The 23757-nt window shown below is 45.9% G+C and overlaps 1 protein-coding gene across 1 annotated transcript; it reads left to right on the forward strand.

Moving 5' to 3' along the window:
• Positions 1-18174: 18174 nt before the first annotated feature.
• On the forward strand, positions 18175-21412 carry LOC139053022 (uncharacterized). Its single transcript, XM_070530158.1, has one exon. The coding sequence runs from the start codon at positions 18339-18341 to the stop codon at positions 19800-19802; it is 1464 nt and encodes a 487-aa protein (XP_070386259.1). The 5' UTR covers positions 18175-18338; the 3' UTR covers positions 19803-21412.
• The last annotated feature ends 2345 nt before the right edge of the window (positions 21413-23757 follow it).

Here is a 23757-nt window from a genome sequence, read left to right on the forward strand (position 1 = left end):
CCTTCAGTATGATGCCTGTCCGTTTGATCACACACGAAAGTGCAAAAACTCTCCTTTGACTTATCGTTCTGGTTCTGATCATGGCTGCCACACCTTATCTGAAAGAATCCTTGTCTCGTTTTTCTGCAAGCTTCATCCCCCCCTCCCTCTTGCTTTGTTTTGCGTTTTTGTCTTTAGGATAAATGTTTAACATTACTTTAGCAGTGGTGCTAGATGGGCTATCAGTCCCAGTTAAAGGTAAGCTGTCGCCGTCTTCAGGGCAGACACAGCACCCATTGACCGACACAGCATAGCAGACCTGCTGACAGAGAACAGAATGGCTTTTGTGGCACAAATTCAGATTCACCTCCGAGTTTCTGTGCTTCTGGAGCTATGACTGTTGCTTCTGCAACGCATCTGTTTGCTGTGAGAATATCGCTACTAAAGTAGTGTTAAATTCTTGCAGCATTCTTTAGACCGAGTTACTTAGCTTTATCAATGGGCATCCTCTAGTCATGTGAACAAACCCAGCTCTATGGCCTGCTTATTAAAATCCCTGTTGGCTTGGCGGATGTGTAACGTGCTTTTTTGTCTAATTTGGTCAATCGGACCTCGAGCTTCACTTTACTGCAGCAGATGTCCAATTCAAAGTATTCACAAGCCTCTACGTCACTCTCGTTGAAAGCAAACTAAGTTGAACTTAACAACTATTTGTGACATAGATGTAAGTATCCTATTACTTTTCTTTGATGTCAGTGTGCAAGAATATTCCCATAATTCTCAGCCACTCAATGTCCCATATTTCAGTCTTTTAGGTCCCTAGGGCACTTGTGAGTACACAGACAAGGATGCTACATAATTGTTAGTAAACACTAGTGATCCTTGCAGTTCCTCCCATCTTTAATGGTGGTACTGGATGCTTTAAGGGCAAAGCTTCCAAATTTCAGATGGGATGACCTCAGCGTTCCAGCCTTGCAGACCTTGGAGAGCCCATCACGATGAAGGCACAGATTATTGGCAGACACACAGCTGGTGGTTTCAAGGGCTAGGCCTGCACGATCAGCCTTCCGATGAGACTTGCTATCGCAGCCTTGTGAGCTATGGAGCAGTCATCGTTGTGGTGGCAAGATAAGTCTGCACTCTATGCGCCATTCACTTCAAGGACTAGGCCTTCAAGATGGATGTCACTGAAGAAATTTATCGTCCCAGCCTTGCAAGCTTTGCAGTTGTCATTGCAGTTGTCCTTCGCATCGATAGGCAGGTCATTGGCTGCTCCAAGGGCTGGGCTGACAGGTTGTGTCATTCACCTCAGGGGGCATCCTGGCTTTGTGAACTTTAGACTGTTGTGCTGAAGGGCAAGGTCAGACAGGAGCTGAAGCAAGCAGAAGGTGCTCCCACCTCCCAAACTTACAGATGACGCCTGCAGCCACAGTACGAGTCCTGGGTATTATGGCACAAAATGTAAAGAATCGAGACAGATGCCATGGATACCCTGATCTTGCTCCTTTAATGGAACTCTAATGTGAACGATCATGATAGAAGAGTGGTGCTATCTTCCTTTTCTGTTTGCAATAGGTATGAGGGCATTCAAGGCAAGAAAACAGGAAAATTAAAGGACCTATTTGTACATATTAAGTAAGGGACTAATCACTGCGGACCACGAAGCCCCAGGTGACAAAAATGAAGGGAATAGCTGGAACATGGATGAAAGCCACATAGGAAGGTTGCCCCATGGATTGTGCTGAAGACATGCAGTCAACACTTCACTGGACCAGGGCAACCAGTCAAAACCTGGCCAACACATCGCTACAAGAGTACGGTTTGTAACTTCACCAGGCTACAGAATTCTAACACAAGGCCTGTGAGCTCCCGCTTCTGTGGCCAGAACACAAGCTTCTCGATATGGTTCCCGCTTCTTTGGCCAAGTGTGCACATTATGTTCGAGATGTCTTGGACCCTTCGGTCAAGCCTGTAGTTGCTGGGGTGAGTGCAGGGCTGCTTCCCTCTTCTCACCTTGCAGCAACAGTGAAATGTTTTTATTGGCTGAACAATACTTTTTTCATTCGCTTTGTTTTGTGCCGCTGCTTTATTTGTTGTAGTCTGCTGTTCACGCCGAAATACCATCTTACTCTCAGCTTCTAACTTAAATCTTTACGATTTACTTCCCCTTCCATGGGTGCATTAAACTTTTATTGCATGTATGCGATGGATTTTTTTTTTGGGGGGGGGGGGTACTATGAGGTTTTTGGAAAGTCACCAATTCCAAATATAAATAACCGACATGATATCTACTGATTATTGGTAGCCATGTGGAAAACAGGCAAACGCAATGAATATGTAATGGCTAAAAAATCACTCCACATAGTTAGATGGTCTGTTGAGATTTTTAGGCCTGCCAAAGTTATAAGAACACGACAGTGCAAGCCATAAAGTACTTAAATTTAGAATATACAAAATAGTATTCGGTTATTCACTATGTTGACTGTTTATTAAATAAAGACTGGCAGATTTTATTCCGTAATGATGCTGCGAACAGCCATGCAGCTCAGTATAGTTGCAGCCGCAATGGGTCTGTGCTGCGCAGAAATGTAAATGAAGTTTATTAATTAAATATTCACATAACATCTGACGAGAACTTAGTTGCCATATACATGCAGCCGTGCAGGTAGGTCTCCATGATCAATGAGCGCAAAAACAATTAGGCCATAAAAATAGCTGGGTGGCTTGTTTTATTCTAAATTGATTTTGCCCATACTACACACAAATGAAAAATCATCACATAATATCTATCTCAATAAGACAAACATAAATGAGGGGGGAAATGGTACGACGAGGAGGACAACAAAGCCAGAAAGATTGGGCTTGGTTCGAAACCTGACAGCAGCTTCAAAGCATGGCCAGAAGGTTGGCCCAGGATGCTAGAAAATATATGTATGTTGGGAAGAGTTCGAGGGCATTGTGGTCAGCTTCATGCTTGATCCATAGTACTATCTGCAATGCGTGTCAATAATTGGCCTCCTGAAAGTTGTTTCCTATGTAAGCATGGCTGTGTATGTTTCAGCTCAAGAACAGGACCTGCTTCTGTGCCTGAATTGACAGGTGAGCACGCTTAATAAACCAGAGCGTGTCAATAGTGTACTGAGCAGGCGTATGTTAGCAGGCTAGGATTTTATTTGTCTTTAGTTATATTTCTCATCATTTCACCTGTTGCACAATGCAGACCAATGAAGGCCCAAACACAAGAGGGAAGATGAAAAAGTGAATGCATACAGGACTTTCTTTAATGGCAAAATGAATGTTTTCTGCATCAATGTCATAATACATACCTGCCAACTTTTTCAATTTCATCACAACAAGTCAGATTTTTAGAGGTTGCTTATAATTCTTCTATAGACACAAATAATTATAATGTGGGCATTTCTTAGGCACTTCATCATCTGCACATGACCATCATCACATCGTGTTCTTCATCTCTTGTGGGGACCCAGCTTAAGATTGAACTGCGCCTTCAGTGTGATCGGTCCACCATGTCTTCGGGACGTATTAAAGGTCATGCTAAATGCTACATCACAGTAACATTTTTTCATTTGCATCTTAGTAAAGGCAAAAACTGATCTTAACGGAATGCAAATATTATCAATGGGCAATTTTCAGAGCCAGACTACTCAGATCCACTCAGGTATTCAGGCTTACTGGCAGCAGTGCCACAATAAAACGGCAGGTAATATTTTGGCTGATGTTACATGAATATTTTGCGAATAAACATCACAAACATTTCTTTTTCTATGACGCAGATTATGTTTGCTGCGAATATAGAGCAGCGTGCCTTTTCCTAGAGCCTCTATAGAATGAAGCCATGTAAGGTTCCCAGAAATGTTGCATAGTTCAGTTTCCTAAAATCAGCTTCGCCACAATACGGTCTTGTTATGCAGTGAAGCATATGCAATGTACGACGGCGAAGCATATTATAAAAGTGGAAAGGGGCCACTGTCAGGGACATATAATGTGTTCCTTAAAGTGACAATAAAGAGAAAAATTATTTCTTCTGCATTAGTAAATTACCTTTCTACAACACCAAAAACACCACTCTTACCAGTATAAGATGCTTGGTAGACCAGAAAAAGTGCAAAAACAAAAGACGGGTTGCGACGCCTCCTTAAAGTTCCCAGACCTGGTCGCTGTGACGTCATGGATTTGGACGGTATCTTCTAGGGCCTACTTAAGTACATAACAGTACAGACTGTCTACATTGTGTTCTAAAGGAACCAAATATGAAGTTTTTGGAATTTTTACTCAGCTAACGCTGCCCAAATGCAAAAATATACTTTGAAATCCCTGACGTCACACTGACGCAGCTGTGTCGAGGTTTTGGCGTGAATTTCAAATACTGATACTTCGAACTTCAATTTCACATCTAATAACCAAACTATTGTTTTAAAATGACTGCCTGCAGGGTTCTAAAACAATGCTTTATTAGTCTAAACTGATTCATTGTTTTGCTTTAGTGTCCCCTTAATGATACGTCTGTGCACCCTACGTCTCCTGTCAGTAAAAGCACCGATACACCTATCTATTGTACTAGCAGGCCATCAGAGCTACTTTGGACATGGCTGGGGCAATGTGAGCTGTTATTTCAACTACCTTGCAAGGATGTAGCTATTATTCTGGAAATATTAAACACTTAAAAAACATGAACACTATAAACTTTGGCTTCATAAACAAAACGTTACTTTCTTACAGCTAGGGCCGCACTTTTCATCCCAGAACGTGGGCCTTAAATCTCCACACAAACAGCTTTGAATGGCTGCCAGTAGTTATTACATGTGTCGGTATTTGTAGTATGACAGGAGACAGCAGGTGCGTGCATGTGTAATTAAGGAACACGCATGTCCTGTGACAACAGCCTATTTTCATTTTTGACATGCTTCACCGCGTAACACAGCTGTATTACGGAAAATCTGACTTTAGGAAACCGACTTACACAACATTTTTGGACCCTTGCCCAAAGTCAACCGAATTTCTTGTGCAGAAAACAATTCCCAGAATTTTTTACCATATTTTAGTATTTTATGTCTGCAATGGTAGTACTTTTTGGATTTAAAGTTGAAGAGTCTGTAATACAAATGGTTTGTTTGTGCGTAAAATGTCTATCGGGGTATCTTAAGCACATGTGTAAGCACATGTGGTGCGCACGTCTGTAATTAAGGAACACACATGCCCTGTGACTACAGCTGTATTACGGAAAAACTGACTTTACTTAGGAAACCAAATTATGCAACATTTTTAGACCCTTGCCCAAAGCCAACCAAATTTCTTGCACAGAAAACAATTCTCAGAATTACTATATTTCAGTGTTTTCTGTCTGCAATGGCAATACTTTTTGCATATAAAGTTGAAGAGTCTGTAATACAAATGGTTTGTTTGTGCATAAATTGTCTATTAAGCGCCAAGTAGAACACAAAAGCAAGATGACATACAACACAGAAAAGCTTAAATTTGGCCTGACAGCACAAGATAGCACGAATTTTAGTTCTTGTGTAAATGTCTTTTGACCATAAGTTGAAAAACCCTGTTCACTTAATGTTGAAGATAAAAGCTATAAGGAAAAGTACACAAATTCTTAAGGAATGAAAATGCACAAGGTAGGCTCATCAGAAAGTATAAGCTTTGCCTTTTAGTGAGAGTTTCTTGCAAATGTAAATGTGGTTTGTAATGAGAGCTAATTTTGAATGCTGATAATTTTCTTCAACTATGAGGCCTTTCTTTCGCGGAATTCGTATGGGTTTCCTTTGTAGCGATTGCTACGAACGGGTGGATGTCTGATTTTCCCTTCATTCATTGCTTCTCTCCACCTTGCGGGTTTCCGCAGAACTACTACGTCAAACTCTTGCCTTTGCTTTGTGTTGTCGACAAATTCGACTTCGCCCTGCCATCTGCTAGCCGCCTGGTTAGCTCAGATGGTAAAGCGGCTGCCCCGGAAAGGCGGTGGTCCCGGGTTCGAGTCCCGGACCAGGACGAATTTTTCTTCAACTATGAGGCCTTTCTTTCGAGGAATCCGTATGGGTTTCCTTTGTAGCGATTGCTACGAATGGGTGGATGTCTGATTTTCCCTTCATTCATTGTAAAAATTCTATCACATTGAAATCGTTTAATAAGGATCTAGCTTCGCTTTTTCCTCCAAGTTTGGCGTCGGCACCTAACCAAGTAGACGTAGCAGGATACAGCTGTACAATGGACAGGGAAAACGTGAATATTTACAGGACAAAAGACTCCTGCCAGATAGACTTAGCGGAAGGGCTCTGCACTTGTGTGATGGGTGTATTTAATAGCTCATGCAATTCAGAGATGCTCAAACAGTAAACATGTTTAGTACCTCGTAGCGGCATGACTGTCACCTCTAACGCAGGCGAAAAAGATGAGCTCACATGCAGGTAGTGCGAGAATAGATCACGCTAGCGCACTTGACCAAAGCGGCCGCGGTGTCAGCCTGCCCCGAGATCCCGTGGCACCATGGCTGGCTTAAACAAACAGTGGCTACGGCAGTTACTTCTTCGCTCTGCCTCCCTCAAAGTGATGACACAGCTGACCGAGCCCAGCCTTCCCACAACTTGGTGACCAGGACGACTGAGCCCTGCCATGCCAGCATCAGCGCACCGACTTTACCAAGGCGAGTAGTGACGTGGCCTCGCACGGTTTGGCAGAAGTCTTGCGATTGTAGGGGGCATGGGAATTCTACATTGACATGCTGGACATCTGGTTCATCCCGCTAAACAACCATTTCCTTCTTAACAAGGTTCCAGGCTCCGGCTCTCAGCCCCTGCTCTGACTTGTACAAGGACTCGTGGGCAGCCGTCCTTGCTCACTATGTCACCTCGAGCACTCACTCTCCTCCAGCTGGTGCTCCATCACAACAGCTCTCGCCATCTATCGTGTCATTCTGAATATGGTCGTCCCACATCACCTGCTTCCACCCATGCCGGTCGTCGGCATGCGCCGACCCCAGCATCAAACCTCTACGTGGTCCATGAGCTTCCTCCCCCAGCTCAAAGGCAGCTGCTCGACGATTCTTTCCAAGAAATACACTGGGCTAAACGCAAGCGCCTTCGGCTACTTTACAGCTCGTCGCTGTTCTTCCTTAGACGTCCCCACAAGCTGCCCGCTTTCCACTCGGGGCAACTCACTCATCGCCAATTCAGAGGCTCAGCCACCGACTCAACAAGGCGCAAATTTCACTCTCGTTGGCGCGGCGTTGCCACAAGCACAACCTTCGTGATGCACTGAGTGACCACTGCAACCCTGATGCTATCGGCATTCGAGATTCCACTGAAAGCAGCAGCAGGCAAGCTTTCCGATGTTGTGCTCACATCTTCCGCAGATGCATGGCCTACCGAAATTTTGCAGGAGCAACTTTGCCATCTGGTTTCTTCAGCTCGAGAATCACTTCCAAGTCAACAACATGAGTAACCAACACTTGCGCTATCTCCACACAAGTCCCAAGCTGCCAGATGGTCTACTTTTGGAGCTCCGACTTCTACAGGCCCGTGCATCTACGAGTGCCTGTGGCAGGTTGCGATTTCTCACTTTGGTATCATATGTGGCTGCGCTTCACTCACAACCTATGCTGCCTGGTGTATATCTCACAGATTGCGAGAACCCGACACTACCAATGACAACACCGTCTGCACACTTTACCTGGGGGCTTTACCATTGGACTTTATTTCAATTGCACTTCGCACTAGGACATGGGCTCTGTAGCGGCGCGGCTATCACTTCCAACATAGGCAAAGAAGATGGGCTCACGCACAGGCAGAGCAAGAATAGAACATGCTAGTGCACGCGACCTGAACGGCTGCTCCCAAGATCCCGTGACACCATGGCTGGCTGGCTTGAATAAGCCTAGTTACCTCTTCATGCTGCCTCCCATAAATTGGTGACCAGGACGACCAAACCTAGCCTTCGCACAACTTCTTTGTACATACACCTCTGCTCACAGTGCTTCCGTCGCAAGTCTGAAAACATTGCCTTAGCCTGCAAGTCATTATTGCATTCATGTAATTAACAATGAGGACTTGTTAATTTGAATTCCAGCAAAAGGGTTAAACAACTACACAAGTCGGAAATCAAAATGGAGCAACCATAACCAATGTTATGGTAACATTTTGCTGGTAACCCAACATTGTTATGATTAATGTGAAGTGTTGCTAGGCGGACCAACATGTTTGTGTAAAATGAACTATGTGTGTAACAAAAGCAAAAAGACGTCAGTGACTATGATTGTGTGACACTGACAGCATGATTTCTACTCCGGCCATTTGAAGTCAGCTTACAACATGCAGACTGTTGCGTTCTACATGTGTACTGGACGAGCATATGAAAGAGAAGCATGGATTGTCAAGTTATCAGTGATTATGTGTTATACAATCGTACGTACCTATGGCTATGTCATGTGATGTATGTTAAAACAATGATGGCTTCATAGGTTTCTCAGCCCAAAGCAGTTTTTTAAAAACCCATAAGGGATTTCTTCGAAAAAAAAAAAGCTTCATAGCTGAAAAAAAATTTTCTCCAGGTCCTGGGATGGAACCCAGGACATTGTGCTAAAGTCAGGTTGATGAGAATTTTCCTTTTCGTGAACCCTCCTTGATTTTGCGGGCTTCCACAGAACTGATTTGCCATTAATCGGTCTTAGGAGCAGGCAAATGGTCGACGGCCCTAACTTTGACCGCCTAAATGCCTTGGGGTAGCATACAACAGTTTATTGGCTACTAGCCTGCTTCTAAGGTCACATGCAATTAAAATGAATTATATTAACTAACACATGCAGGATTGTTTTAATAACATATGCCTCCATGAACTCATGCACTGCCCAAGATCATAACACGCAAAAAGCGCAGTTCACATTAGTAGGCCTTGAAAAGCGTGCCAAGATGCACACCATGAAATATATTTGAATTGTTTGAGTGTTTCCTATTATGGCCATTTAATGGGACACTAAAGGCAAATACTAAGTAGATGTTGCCTATTAAAGTAGCATTCCATAAACCTCACAGTGCTTCTTCGATGCCAAGAAGAGATAGTTTACGAGAAAATTGCATCTGAAGGGTTCGCATACCTAGAGAGCAATTCAATTCGCCTGCTCCTGAGGACAGAGTGGCGACGTTGTGCCATCACTGCCCTTCACTTCCATTGGTGAGTAAAACAGTACCCTACAGACGGTGCTACAGTTTTCTGTGCAAAATGCGTAAGCCCGGCCATGTAGCAACCGAGCCAAGACAGAACGTTGGACTCGCCGCTGCAACTGCTCTTGATCAAGTAGCACGGACTGTTCGGGAATCCCGCAACATCACATAAACATCGAATTCTCTAACTTGCAGTTTGTGCGAGTTTCGCGAGCCAGAAAATCCAGCTCAGCACTATGTGATAACGAAACTACTAAAACATGTAAGCGTGGGCGATGCTTTCAAGGGTAACCTCAATGGGTTCTTTTTTCTAAATATCAAATAGAACTAGACGAATAGCATTTTCTTTCATCTTATAATGCAATGCAGCAATCTTTTTATTACTACTAGATAAGTCCTAGCGACAGAACTTTAATGAGGAGTGCCTTCATCATCGGGCTGGTACTTTAATGTGCTGGGGCAGCCTCTAATTGTGTATTGCAGTTACTTCCGTTCATCAATTACTGAAGCTCTGTTCGCAATAACAGTGATGCCTTCGACGTTTTCGAGCACTAATCTATTACTTTAGCTTGACTTAATAATTGCCTTTAGTGTCCCTTTAGACACTAGTCCCTCTGACCTGCATAGGACTTGCCACAGCAGAGAGGTATTGCACTGATAACCCCCACAGCACAACACACAAAGTGCTTGGCATGGTTCTTTGTACATCCTTGTCTCTCAGTACTCGTGTTACAAAGACACAATTGGGCTAATCACTTCGGTGCGGGAGAAACCATTGGGGCACCATATCTACTAGTCAAGTTTTTCAATTTGTGGCTAATTCTGAGCACATATGGCACGAAGTCATATCTAGTGATATCTGTTCTTCTTATGTGCGATGGTGCGTCCTAGTGAGGAACGCTTCACCTTTCAAAGAACAGATTTGGTAACGGCATGTACAACCAATTGAGTAAGTGGGATTTCAAATGCCTGTTCATTTGATCAAATCACATCAACAGGCCACTTGCCCCAATTGGGCAAATGGCCAATAAACCATCATACCCTGTCTTAGGGCATCAAGGGGCAGCCGAAGTCAGAGCCCTTGAACAGTTGCCTGCTGATGTATTTTATGATGCCTGCAGTTAAGACGTCTGCTGCTGTGGCTGTGAGTGGTAGTGGCTTATGCCAAGGGGATGGGAGGGTGAGTGCCACAGTAGCTGAATTGGTAAGGCACTACATGCCTAATGAAGGTGGTGTGGATTCAGCTCCTACCTACAGCAAACTATCTTTTCGTCCACTTTCATTTCCCTTATCCATACTATTTATAAATTCCAAAAATGCATATTTAATTTACCCTATGCTTTCTCCGAGTTCATTACCTATTTTCATCATCTGGTCAAACAATTATGGCTCAGCTCAATAAAGGCTAATTCAGCTTGGAAGATAAGAACATCCGAGGAGACCAAAGGAAGTGACTTGGTCGGCAATTGTGGATACTGTTCAGAATCAGCTTTAAAAACATAGAAGGTTTTCAGCTAAGCGCATAGCAAAGACAGTCAACTTGTCATAAAGGTGCTTAGAGTAACTACTCACTAGTGCACTAAACATGAAAGTTTTAGCTAAGTGTGCCCAAATTGCTGACAAGAAATGCGGAAATAAGGTTACTTGTCAATCTAGTATATGCTCCTGACAGAGCACCTTGGTGGCGAGCGTCGCAACACCCATCACAGCAGAAGCGCAACTAGCGAACAGGTGGGGGAATTAGGTCATGCGTGCCATGGCCGAATCCATTTCCCGAAAGCTGAAGAGCAGCTCGACAAGGACTTGCTAATCAAATGTAAGCGGAACAGACGCCACTAGGCCTGAGGTGTACAAATTGTACACCTCATGTACAAATATGCGCACAAATTTACCCACAGCTTCAAGAACATGCCTGCTAGATACAATGTCCCATTTGTTCCTTTATACACCTGTCAAATTAGCCCAATTGTGTTCTCGTACCTAAAGACAAGGGTGTATGAAAAATCACGCCAACCATATTGAGCATTGTGCTGTGGTTTGGTCATAAGATATCTCTCAGCTGTGGCAAGTTCTACGTGGACCAAACGGCCCAATGCCTGAATGACTATTTGAGGGAGCATTCAAACAATTTAAATAAACCGGATGGTGCAGCACACATTGCAAGGCCTGCTCATATGAGCCGTGCTTTCGCACATTATGATCCTGTGCAGAAGTAGCAACAAAACATCGCATGAGCTCACGAAGGTATATTTTATCAGAGAGTGCACATGTTAGTAGCACTTCAATTGCCTTAATTCCCCAGAGGTGCACTTGTTTAATGGCTATTTGTAGCATTAAAAGACAAACTAGCACTGTCACAACATTCACCTCTTGCCTGTGCACAAAATTTGTACACTATGTTTCATCCTTTGAATCATTAAATCAGTTAGTAGTTCGCACTTTCATGTGTCCTTCCTCTGTAAATAGATTTTCGCACACAAAAACAATGTGCAGCAGACTTCACCAATTTGCCCAAGACGAAGTCCTAGTCAGACTCAAAAATCTCCTTCAGAGATTTTCTCACTGTGATGAGAATTTCTGTCACTGCATGGCACTCTGTTCGAACAAGGCCTTCACTGATAAGATGGGAGAAAAAAAAGGTTACAGAGGCAAAAATTGTCACATTGGCACTCAGATATATTCCCTAATGCAATGCCTAAAAGATTTTTTTTTTTTTGTTGGACAAGAGGATCAGGGTAAGGCTCATGACTAATGAGCATTCTATTGCACAGATGAAGGGATTAACCAAACAAGCCCTGCGAAGTCAAGGAAGATTCAAACAATGGAAACTTGGAATTTGCTTGAGAGTGGCATGCAGGGACCCGCAAACCCACACCGGTCATATTAGCGTGCATCTCACATCTATAACCTAATGCAGGTTCCTGCAATGAACCTACATCATGTTTGTAAACAAGTTGCGAGGAACATTTGCGCAAACCTGGTACCTCGCATAGCGCCATCACAAGAAGCAATACTAAATAGCAGCTTAGCAAACTAGCTGGAAGAAATTTAAGAAAATTTCTTGGTCTTCAAGACAGCCAAGCTTTAGAACAAAATTGAGCCAAAGTAGAACTATGAGTGGCTGGGCCACGTTCTGCAATATTTGTCTTCATAGTTTACATTGGGGTTGCTCAACATGTTCCTTTAGAACTGTGGCGAGCAGGTGCTCAAGCAAGTCGCGATTCGCTAGCCGCCAAAATCCGATAAACAAGGGAACAGTACGAACATGCAAGACAAGAAACAGTACAGGTAAATGCGACATCGAGTGCCATATAAAAATTGCAACAGCTCACTTACTTAGGCAATATCTGCAACAGCAATCCTACGAAGGATGAAACTTTTTTTTTTTCGCGATCGATGCACAACACTAAGCGGCAACTGCAGCAACAAGCATTTGGAACGAGTTTAAACGTTTTTTACCATAAGAGCAAAAAGTTCTGCCAAACTGAGAGCCCACATATGCTCCATTCACATCAGTAAATTCAACAAACAAGAGCAACAGCACTGAAAAACGTAACAGGAGCTGCACAAGACCACACTACCAACCATAAACGCGCTCCAAGGCATAAAGAAACGAGCTGCTCCAGCGTTGCGCCCAAGTGTGGCTCGAGATCGCAAGCTCGAAACCCATCCGGTTCTTCCAGCGCAACTAACTAGAACAACATTCTATCACACAACACAGTAAGAAACCGTAAAATTCTGTTTTAGCTAAGCTGAAAAGCTGAAGCAGCTCCAGCAGCGCGCGCAAAACTATAAACCGGAACACGCCATACTTGTTTAAACAACGTCATCATAACTGTGACGTCACTTCCGTGCGTGGCAGCAGCGTTTTAGTATGGCATTTCGCTCCTACCACGTGCGTGTCAGCAGTTTACGCCTATACGTTACGCTGTCTCCGCAAAATGACGCCACCGTGGCGAAATCCATCGTGTCGGACTCGCTTTGCCATCTTGCGGAGGAAAACAGAGCCAAGCGACAAAAAGCGTGGCCTTCGAGACTTTAAGCGTGGTGCCATCGATTCTCGGAGGTCGTGCAAGATGTACAAAAGATACTAAAGATACTAGACAGTAGCTTGCGGCTGCTGTCATTAAGAGGAAGCTTTAGCTCGGGCCCAACTCCGACGCGGCCTATTCAAATACATGTAAAAACGCAAAAACGTTTTTCTGAGATAACCCCTGGACCGATTTTAATGAAATTTGTTGCATTTGAGAGAAAAAGTTAAATTCTAGTGACTGTTGGAAGTGGAATTTTGATTTAGGGCTTGAATTTTGTTAAAAAGTATTTTCAAAAATTTAGACGTTTGAAAAAAATAGAAGCACGAAGTTTACAAACTAATAGCTCTGCATCAAGAACAGATATCGCGATTCTGTAAACGGCATCCATTAGACCATTCAAAGCGGACAAATTTGTTATGTCAGTTTCCATCTTACGTGAATTTGTTATGTTGTTTACGAGGGTTCTGCAAAAGTTGTAATTACACATTTCCCCATTTTTTGAGATTCATGTGTAACATATCAATTTTGTCCGCTTTAGATGTGCTATCAGGTACAATTCAAAGAATTGCGATATCATTTTTTCTTGCTGAGTTACGGAGTTGTAAACTTGATAGTTTCGTTTTCTGAAAATTTGCGATTTTTGCCAAATTTTTATATGAAATTGACGACCTAAATCGAAAATTCGAAACCAACAGTCACTAGATTTTAAGTTTTTCTTTTTAATGCAGCAAACCCCGTCAAATTTGGTGCAGTGGTTGCCTAGAAAAACTAATTCTCCTTTTACATGTACTTAGATAGGAGCACCCGAGCTAAAGCTTCCTCTTAAGGTGCCTAGACAAAACAAATTAGCACGTGTTATCATTGTGCGATTTCCTTTCCGATATTGCTTTTCCTCTCATTCTCAACTGGAACATCGCCCTTGCTCTCATAGTACCGCCTGTCTTGGAACGTTATGCTTATGCTTTTCCCGCCGTGGTGTTGTAGTGGCTAAGACGCGCGGCTAAGACTGAGGGGGCTGGATTAAACCTCAGCGGTGGCAGCCGCATTTCGATGGTATTAAAACGCACAAATGACCATGTGTATTGTTTGCACGTTAAATAACACCAGGTGGTCGAACTTATTCGGGAGCCTCCTCACTGCGGTGCGCCTCATAATCATGCCGTGGTTTCGGTGATGAAAACTCCGGAATGTATGTTCATCTGTGATTTCCAGTTTCGTCGTTTGCTGTTTTGTCCCATAAGTAAATAGTGGAAACATGGCGGAAAGCTGCTGCATCCCATGCTGCAACCTATAAAAAATAAACCACATGATTTATCTTTACACTTGTATTCACTAACGGGTTTCAAAACGAAACTTTCTCACGACTCCACTGAGCAGAGTGCATCATGATGACGATGATCATGATGATTATCGCTAGTCGCACCTCCGTTAAACGGGGTGGTGACAAATTGTTACCTATGTTGCGTGATTTACCTATGCGTTACTGTGTAACCACAGAACTTTAGTGTTTTATGACTGTTTTAACATGTAACACTACCTATGCCACTTGACATTCCCGTCCGAAGCGTTCTGCTGCCTTTATCCACTAATATTTGAATCGTGTCTAGCTAGTCTCCCACAGCCGCTTTCCAGTTACCTCCCCAGTCAGCTTTGAACTACGGCATTTCGGCGAAGGGGATGTCACCTGTACGCCTTCGGGTTGGTGTCGACATCCCACGACAATGGGCCGAGTCGTGACCATACTGTTTTTGTGCAGTAGACACATGCCTCGGCCTGTTGCAAATATTTGCTCCTGTATGTTGTTCCAAGGCAGCTGGCTCAGGGATAAAATGTGAACGCCCGACCTTACCGCGTTGTCAAATTCTTTTCCAGATTTCTTCTTCGCCAACCTTGTAAAGTTCCACTGAAAAGCTTGTTTGTTTGTTTGTTTGTTTGTTTGTTTGTTTGTTTGTTTGTTTGTTTGTTTGTTTGTTTGTTTGTTTGTTTGTTTGTTTGTTTGTTTACATATTTTGCTGTAGACACATGTGCTTCAACAGTGGAAGTTCCCGGCGATCACTGCGATGGGGATTTGATCCACAAACATGTCTTCATAACCGTGCTTTCGAGCAGGCACTGAGAGTGCACGGTTACGAGATTGAAGCTTAGAAAGTGCCGAGTGGAGTGAAGTGGCCAGAGGGACATATACACTGTAAACCGATTTACAGCCTGAAGGGTTGAATAATTGTGTGATTTGTAGGCAGCAAGCACCCTTAAGGGTGCTAGTCGGTTTACGGTGTAGATCACTCAGCGGAGGGGTCCGCCAGTTTCCAGTAAAACCTCTACATTCCACAAGGTTAGGGTGCCTTAAGTTTGAAGATGCGAGGCACAGCGGCAGGTTGAGGAAAGAACGCTTGAGCGTGCATTTGTGCTCACTGCGTGGTCATTTTGTCGAATTCGCCACCAACTCGACTTACAAACTAACTGTCGCGAGTAAAAGCGACGGACCTGTTAAAGTGCGTGCCGAATTTCCTTCTTTCATTGCCCGAGAGCGTTACAGCTGGGGATTTAGTAAAGGTTACAAAAGGTATGCAAGCCAGCCTTCGTTTTCATGGCACACCAGCGCTCCAGACAGAATTGTATCATCGTGTCGCCTAGCTCCTTGGCGTTTCGGCTAGAGTGGCCTCGATAACCCCGCGCCCGCCGTGGTGGCTCAGTGGCTATGGTGTTAGGCTGCTGAGCACAAGGTCGCGGGATCGAATCCCGGCCACGGCGGCCGCATTTCGATGGGGGCCAAATGCGAAAACACCCGTGTGCTTAGATTTGGGTGCACGTCGAAGAACCCCAGGTGGTCGAAATTTCAGGAGACCTCCCCTATGACGTGCCTCATAAAAAAAAAAATTGTGGTTTTGGCGCGTAAAAGCCCATAATTTATTTTTTTTTTCGAGAACCCCGCAGTTCGCATGTCCGTCCAATATTGCACGCTGCTGATCGTTCGCTCTGTTCGACGCACCTCAGCCCCACAGTAACGTCTGGTGAGTACGGCAAGGGTCACCGCTGCTCGGCAAGATGCTGCATTCTCGACACGCATGGCGGCTGCACTGACGTCATTATCCGCCATGTTAGCTTTAAGGATTGGCTCTTGAAAGGACGCTTTCTTTTCTTTTTTTTTGTTTAAATTTGTGCCAGGAAACGAAAGCATTACAAAAGGCGTTTCTGCACTTTCATCAAGCTGACGAAACGTGACGTCTAGCTGAACACTTTTTACAAGCAAGCTGTCTTTTGTTTTTTTAGTATAGTCTTTGGCAGTCACCAAGGGCTGTATTACGATGTTAGCGCTTTGAAAAGAAAGCAAACCGTAGCGCGCGAAAGCACGTGCAATGCATGCATCTGCAGTTTGGCGAGTATGGCTCGTGGTGTTCTGAGGCAGCCGCCACGCCATCTTGTTCGTTGGCTGTAGGAATGCGATGTGTTTAGGTAAGTTAGGCAATTTTGTAAACGTCATTTCGACGTTGCGTGACGTTGTGCTGAGCCACCATTGCAGATACTCACCGCCCCAAATCTGTGGCGCGACGAGCCGCGGGAAATATTCTGCAAGAGTTGACTGTTGGGCTAGTTGGTCGTCCATATTTGAAGTAGTAGCTTAGCGCGAATAAAACCACGGACACAAGCGCTTGTCCTTGTCTGTCTTCCTTGTGTCCGTGGTTTTATTTGCGCTAAGCTACTACTTCAAATATTCTGCTGAACGGTCACATCCAAGGGCGGCGAAGAGGCATGGGTATCGCCTCATTTTCGCCATTCTTTGGGACCATGAGATTTTTTTTGTTCACGATTCGTGCCCATATCGTTCGCACCGCTCTCGGGTGTTGTTTGCATTTTTGTTTCAATTCAAGCCATCGTTTCTTTGACGGAAGTGTTTGTCTGAAATAACATTAATTTACCATTAAGAGCTTCTTGCGAATTTTCGCACTTCTGAGTGTTGCGTTCCTCTTCATCTTCATCGTCAGCCTGGCTACGCCCACTGCAGGGCAAAGGCCTCTCCCATATTTCTCCAACAACCCCGGTCATGTGCTAATTGTGGCCACGTTGTCCCTGCAAACTTCCTGATCTCATCCGCCCACCTAACTTTCTGCCGCGCCCTGCTACGCTTCCCTTCTCTTGGAATGCAGTCCGTAACCCTTAACAACCATCGGTTATTTTCCCTCCTCATTACATTCTCCCAGCCCATGCCCATTTCTTTTTCTTGATTTCAACTAAGATGTCATTAACTCGCGTTTGTTCCCTCACACAATCTACTCTTTTCTTATCTCTTAACGTTACACCCATCATTCTTCTTTCCATAGCTCGTTGCGCCTTCCTCAATTTAAGTAGAACCCTTTTCGTGAGTCTCCAGGTTTCTGTCCCGTAGGTGAGTACTGGTGAGACACAGCTGTTATACACTTTTCTCTTGAGGGATAATGGTAACCTGCTGTTCATGACCTGAGAATGCCTGCCAAATGCACCCCCGTATATATTCTTATTGCAATTTAAATTAACAACCTTTAACATCATTAGAAGCTACGACAAAGCGTTTTTTTTTTCTTAAATTATGCAAAACATGCACGTAAGGCAGTGGCTTCTAGTTTAATCAGGTGTCATCACGTGGTGAGACCATAAGCAGCGAAGTGAACGAGAAATGGCGGTGCCGCCACTTGCGTCGTGCGAACGTCCGCGTGTGACGCGCGCATTGCTATCAGTATTTTACCGTTATTTTACGCTTATACTTACGCTGATACTTACGCTGATACTTACACCAGCTTTTACGCCGAAATTTGAACGCTTCTCACACAGCAAAGAAGGGCTGAGTCAATTGCAATTCGCAAGATAATGCTAATGCGGCCCAAAACGTGCGCTCTTCACCTCTGGTTGGTCGCTTATGTTGTCTAGAGGTAAAAAAAAAAAACTTGCGTGTTGCGTGGTGGGACCAGTATACGATAAATCATTTCTCATCTTGAAGTCACGCCGTCTGGCTGATGTAGCAGACGATTGTTCGTCAGCTTATTCTTATTATAGATTATTATAGATTAGACGACAGCTTATTCAGGCGTCTCCTGCAGCGCTTACTGCGTCGAGGCAATGAAGTAGCCACCAAATCGCCAGCGTTCTTCGGCTGGCCACAAGTCTCGGCGACATGGCAAGCGCATCGCGCGATGACGCCGAGTCCAGCTTCGAAGTAAAGCTCTACGTGTACGACCTGTCCAAAGGACCCTTCAAACAACTCTCTCCCGTTCTCCCCGGAAAGCATCAGGCCGGCATGTGGCAGACGAGTATTGTCGTCCACGACACGGAATGCTCCTACGGCCCGTCGGGCATCGGCAGCTGCCCACTGCAGGAAAAGACCGCCCTCGGCAAACCGAGCCAAGTCATCAGCCTTGGTCGCACGGAGATACCTCGCGACACCTACTTGGAGTACGTTCGCAAACTGGGAGAGTCCAGCTACAAGGCAAGCTCGTACGACCTGTCCCGTCTCAACTGCAACCACTTCTCGCAAGACGTCGCCTTGTGCTTGACCGGCAAATCCATTCCGGCAGAGTTCCTGGAACTCTCCGATGAGTTGAAGTCACTTGGTAGCACTCCGGGGACTTCCTTTGAGTGCACCTCGAGCAGGGCTAGTAAGGGGCCGAGATCTCCATGCGCAGCACGTGAAAGAACGGAGACTTCGCCCTCCCTAAAACGCCGGCGCCGTCCGCAGCCCGGCTTGGCTCGCGGTGGAGCGCCACGAGAGACTAGTTCTGATGCAGCAAGGGGTGAAGAGAACGAGGACGAAAGCGGCGTGGAACAACCCGTGTTCTACCCTCAGGTCGACGGCATCGCCGCTTTCAAGGAACTCGAAGGACACCTGAACACAACCGCAACCACCGAAAACGAGCGGTCACAGCTGCACAAGCTCTGCGATTTCGTCGCCACTGGCACCAACGCTTGGGAGCTCGGCCCAGAGCTGCTCGACCTGCTAGAAAAACTGTTGGCGTCGCGCGACGTCACGTGCGCGGCGCGATTGTCACTACTGCGCATGCTCCAGGCGGCGGCTCTAGCTGATGACGTCATCCTCCTCCTGCACCAGGACCGCAGGAAGCACGTCGTCATGAACCACGTCAACCGAATCGCGCAGCTTTCACCCCAGGAGCAGGACGAAGTGCTCAAGTTGCTCTGTAACCTGTGCAGCCACGACGCCAGCTGCGAGTGGCTGCTGTACATAACCGAGTGGCGAGACAACAGCGGCCGGGTATGCAGCAACGCCAAAGCCACTGTACGCGCCGTAGTCCACGGGCTCCTCAGCGACCGGCCGATCGCGCAGGAGTTCGGCGCCGCGCTCGTCTTCAACCTCACCACGCGGCAGCTGTTCGACGACGCTGCCGAGAGGCTGTCCGCGGCCATCGCGCAGTTTTTACAGGGGGATCTCGGCGAGGAACAGGTTTACCGCTCTGTGACTGCTCTACGTCGCCTTCTGCGGGTCGACTACGATTACGTGTCCGCAAAGATCCGGACGATCATGCCGTACCTACGGAAGCTGTCCGGCTTTTCCGAGCGCGTCAAGAAGCAGGTCGGTCGTATCAGCAGTAGGATTTCGGCCTCCACATCAAGACGACATAAGTGATGGGACGTTTCCGTACACAGCGTTTATTCCGTGGTAAACAGAGAACTGAGTTGGCACTGTGTTCGATACGTCATCTACCACAGTGCAAGCTTTTTAGTCGCAGTGTTGTGTGTTTTATGTTGCTCTCACACACGAACAACTTCGGCCATCCTTTGATTTCTGTGACGTCAGGTGCCAATCATCATAAACCAGTAAAAAAATGGATACTTTTGTTTTCTTTGCCGAGTTAGATTCTGCAGTTCGGAAAGTATGCTTCATATAACCTCTATTGACTGCGCATGTGCACAGTGACGTCAAGATGCCGCGCTCCCAAATGTCGTGGAAAACGAGCAACAAGGTATGCAGTGTTCTATCGTCTTATAAAATGCCCAATTCGGGCCATTTACCCTGTATCCATTCTGCGCGCTAAAGTTCTCACGCATATGCAATCAATCCTTGTCGGCTGCGTAGTTCGGTTAAAGGTCGTGTGCAGCATTTGTTCTTAATTCCCGCACGCAGTTCATAGCGCATGGTAGCAAGAGATGTAAACCTGCGGAAATCGCCAGCACCGGTTGTTTCGGCAGTGGCAAAAGCAGTTGCGTTTAGCAGGGAACTCTACAAAGGTACTCCGAACTATAAACAAATCAGACATATGCATTTCGAGCCATCAGGCATACATAAGAGATACTGCAGAAGACCCTTTTCTGCGAGTTGTGAATGGCGCCACCTCGAAATACATAGGTAAAGGAAACAACCGGAAACTATGGACATGACGTAACCTTTAAATAAGGAGATTTGTACCTTGCGAACCGTTGCAAACTTTTTTAACCGGAACGCGTGATCGTTGACCCCGTGGCATCTCAGCGGCCCCGTAGCGGTGCGAGACACTCCCGAAGCGAATAGCGCAGCAGATTGTATTGGAACTGCAAGTCGCCTTGCGCGCCCGTGGATACAGTCGCCGTAGCTCGTCGCTGCCGCGTCTTGCGGTTCAAGCTCTCACGTTCTGGTTAAAAAAATTGCAAGGGTGTACGTACCACGTGTTGTGCTTCGATGCGCAGTTCTTCAACACTAAGAAACCTTCGCTTACATGGGTAGAAATCGGGGACATGATCTGCGTATATTTTTTTTATTGACGAAATTTGGTCCTGCGCTGCTAATAAAACCGCAAGGGAATATCGTGCACGTTATTTGTGAAGCTACGATGGAAGAAGGCCAGCATGAAAAACGAACGAAGAGGACCAAAAAAAAACGTCGCAGTACAGTGGTGAGCAGCCTTGTCTAGAGCGCGGCGACGGTGCTCTGCGGTAGAGTTACTGTATATGCTACGACAGGTTGGGGTAGCACATGCAGTAACTCTACTCTGCGGAGCAAGTCAGCGCCACCTAACGTTATGCTCTGGGTTTGAGCTATGCGTCTCGTGCGCATGCGCGGCCAAAATAAGGCGGTGCCTGCTCGTGGGTTCTTGGCCTCAGTGCTTGCGCTTCAGTCCGCCAGGGTCGCGCTGAACGATATGCAACAACAGCCGGAAAACCAACGCGTTTCGCGCGTATCACGGGGCGGCTAGGCAAGCAAGTGCAAATGATATCGGGTGATCGCGCGTTTCTGAAGCACGTCCAAGTGATAGCGGGTGATCGCGCGTTTCAGGCGCAGACCAGGCGAAGAGTGCGAGAATTGGGCCTATATGGTTGTTTGGTGTCTATTTTCGTCGCCTATTTTCGTCGGCTGTGGCCCTTAGCTAAATACGCAGTGCAGACACACGCCGAAAGACATTATGGCCGCGGCGAGTGGTGCCTGTGCAGAAATGCGCGGTGATCTGCTATTACTCGCGCTTGCTTGCCTGGCCGTCTCGTTACACTCGTGAAACACGGCGGCATAGCGACGCCTTCGCCGCCGTCAAAGGGTCACAATTGCAGGCAGCGCGTCCCTGGCGGCACGAAACGAACTCGCAAGGTGGTGGCTGTACAAGGAAGCGATGAGCAGGCATGCCTCTGTTTCTGCCGCGCATGCGCGCGGGAAGCCTATCTCAAACCCAGAGCGTAACGTTAGGTGGCGCTGATTTGCACCGCAGAGCACTGTCGCCGCGCTCTAGACAAGGCTGCTCACCACTGTACTGCCGGAAAGTCGAAGCATTGATAGCGATTGCAAATGATAACACGCGCGAAGTATTAGATTCGTAGTTTTATCACCCGTATAAAATGCAGTGAAAATTCGCTGACTAATTCGCAGATATGGTGTCCGACGCGCACAGGCAAATGTGAACACCTCTCCCTCGGTGGCCGCGAACACTCGTTGACACAATGTTGTCGTGATGAAAAGCTTAGACAGAGCGGAGCGACTACCTCTTCTGCCTCTCCGTTCGCAGAAGTTCGCAAAAACCCGCACGCTCAGAACCATATCAAGGTTTGCCTGCCCCAACATGGTGGCATAACTACTGCAGGGCAGTTGTGCATTTGTGCGTGGCGCTCCTAAAAATGTATTGTCTATAGAATGATTAAACCATGAAATTTATCTTTGCACGTGTAATCATTAACGAGCATTTACTCGAAGCTGGTATTCAAAAGCACTGACAATATTACCTGTGCTGAGGATGTATCGGTAATGACATCCGCTTCTAACAGTCGCCTAACCTGTCCGAGCTAAATATGTGTTACCATAAACCCAGTAATCCAACATTCTGCCTATCCCTGCTTTATCTTATGCCCATAGCGATCCAGTTGTGAACTTTTGGTAATCAATATTCGCATCGAAACCTGGCTGATCTCCATCGCTACCCACTTAACGTTCCTATCAACTTTCTCATTATTGTTTCCTACAGTTCTGGCTCGCTGAATATCTCTGTAATCCATTACAGTGAGCTGAGTCGCCTCCGCAGTTTTTGCGCACCAGACACATGCTTCACTCTCTCGCGCAAATTTGGTGTACTGTATATGCTGTACTGGCATTAAAAAAAATCTAGGCACTCAGTGTAATCCAACTAACTATATTTCCTGATATTTTAACTGCCATGCTTGTAGAGCAGTTAGTACATTTTGTACTCATTCCTTGCATCCAATTTTCCTCCTCCGTTTCTCTAACTTTCATGTCACCGACAAATGACAGCGCCACCTTCCGGCCACGGTAGACGCTGCGCTTCAATAACGGCTCCCAGCAGCCAACGCGATGAGGATTTTATCGAGAGACGTGATTCAAACTCGGTGCCTTCGAGTAGACGCTGACAGTGCTAGGTTACGAGATTTTAGCTCAGAAAGCACCGCCGAGAAGAGTTAAGGAGGGGGAGGGAAAGAGATAAGTAGAAGGCAGGGAGGTTAACCAGAATAACGTCCGGTTGGCTACCCTACACCGGGGGAATGGGAAAGGGGAAACAAAGATAAGAGGGAGAGAGAGGAGGGAAGGAAAGAAGGAAATTGCGGTGAGTTCGCTGACGTGTGTGGCCTTACAGAAATTGCATTTAAAGTCCCAGATGGTCGCACAAGCCACCGAGCAGAGTTAAACGGTTGAACATCAAGATGTTCCGCCGAGCAGAGTTAAACGGTTGAACATCTTGATGGGGCATGCATCGTCGATTCTTCAAGAGTTGGAAGTGGCCAGGGGGACGTACGCCACTCAGTGGATGGGGTCCGCCACTTTCTGTAGAGTACAGCCCCTTCATTCTGCAAGCTTAAGAGGCTCCACTATTGGAGGTTCGACGCAGAGCACCAAGTTCAGTAAAGAATGCGTGTGCATGTGTTAGCCCACTGCGTACTCGTTCTCTCGAGTTAGCCAGCGTTACCAATTCGAATCATCCACTAACTGAACGAAAAAACCAGTCAAAAACACAAAGGACAAGTACTATCAACTGAGGTTGATTAGAATCGGTGTAGTCCCAGCAAGGCCAGCAGAGCATGCGCAACTGCATCATCGCTAATCACATAGCATGAAAAGACAAGAAACGCTTCTATCGTGACCGACTTAGAAATTCAAATTCTTTTTCCAGTAA

The sequence above is a fragment of the Dermacentor albipictus genome, unplaced genomic scaffold (assembly GCF_038994185.2).
Source record: "Dermacentor albipictus isolate Rhodes 1998 colony unplaced genomic scaffold, USDA_Dalb.pri_finalv2 scaffold_56, whole genome shotgun sequence".
Classification (NCBI taxonomy): Eukaryota; Metazoa; Arthropoda; class Arachnida; order Ixodida; family Ixodidae; genus Dermacentor; species Dermacentor albipictus.

What these genes read in the sequence shown, in the direction of transcription:
- LOC139053022 (XM_070530158.1), top strand. Translation starts at nt 18,339, where the DNA reads ATGGCAAGCGCATCGCGCGATGACGCCGAGTCCAGCTTCGAAGTAAAG.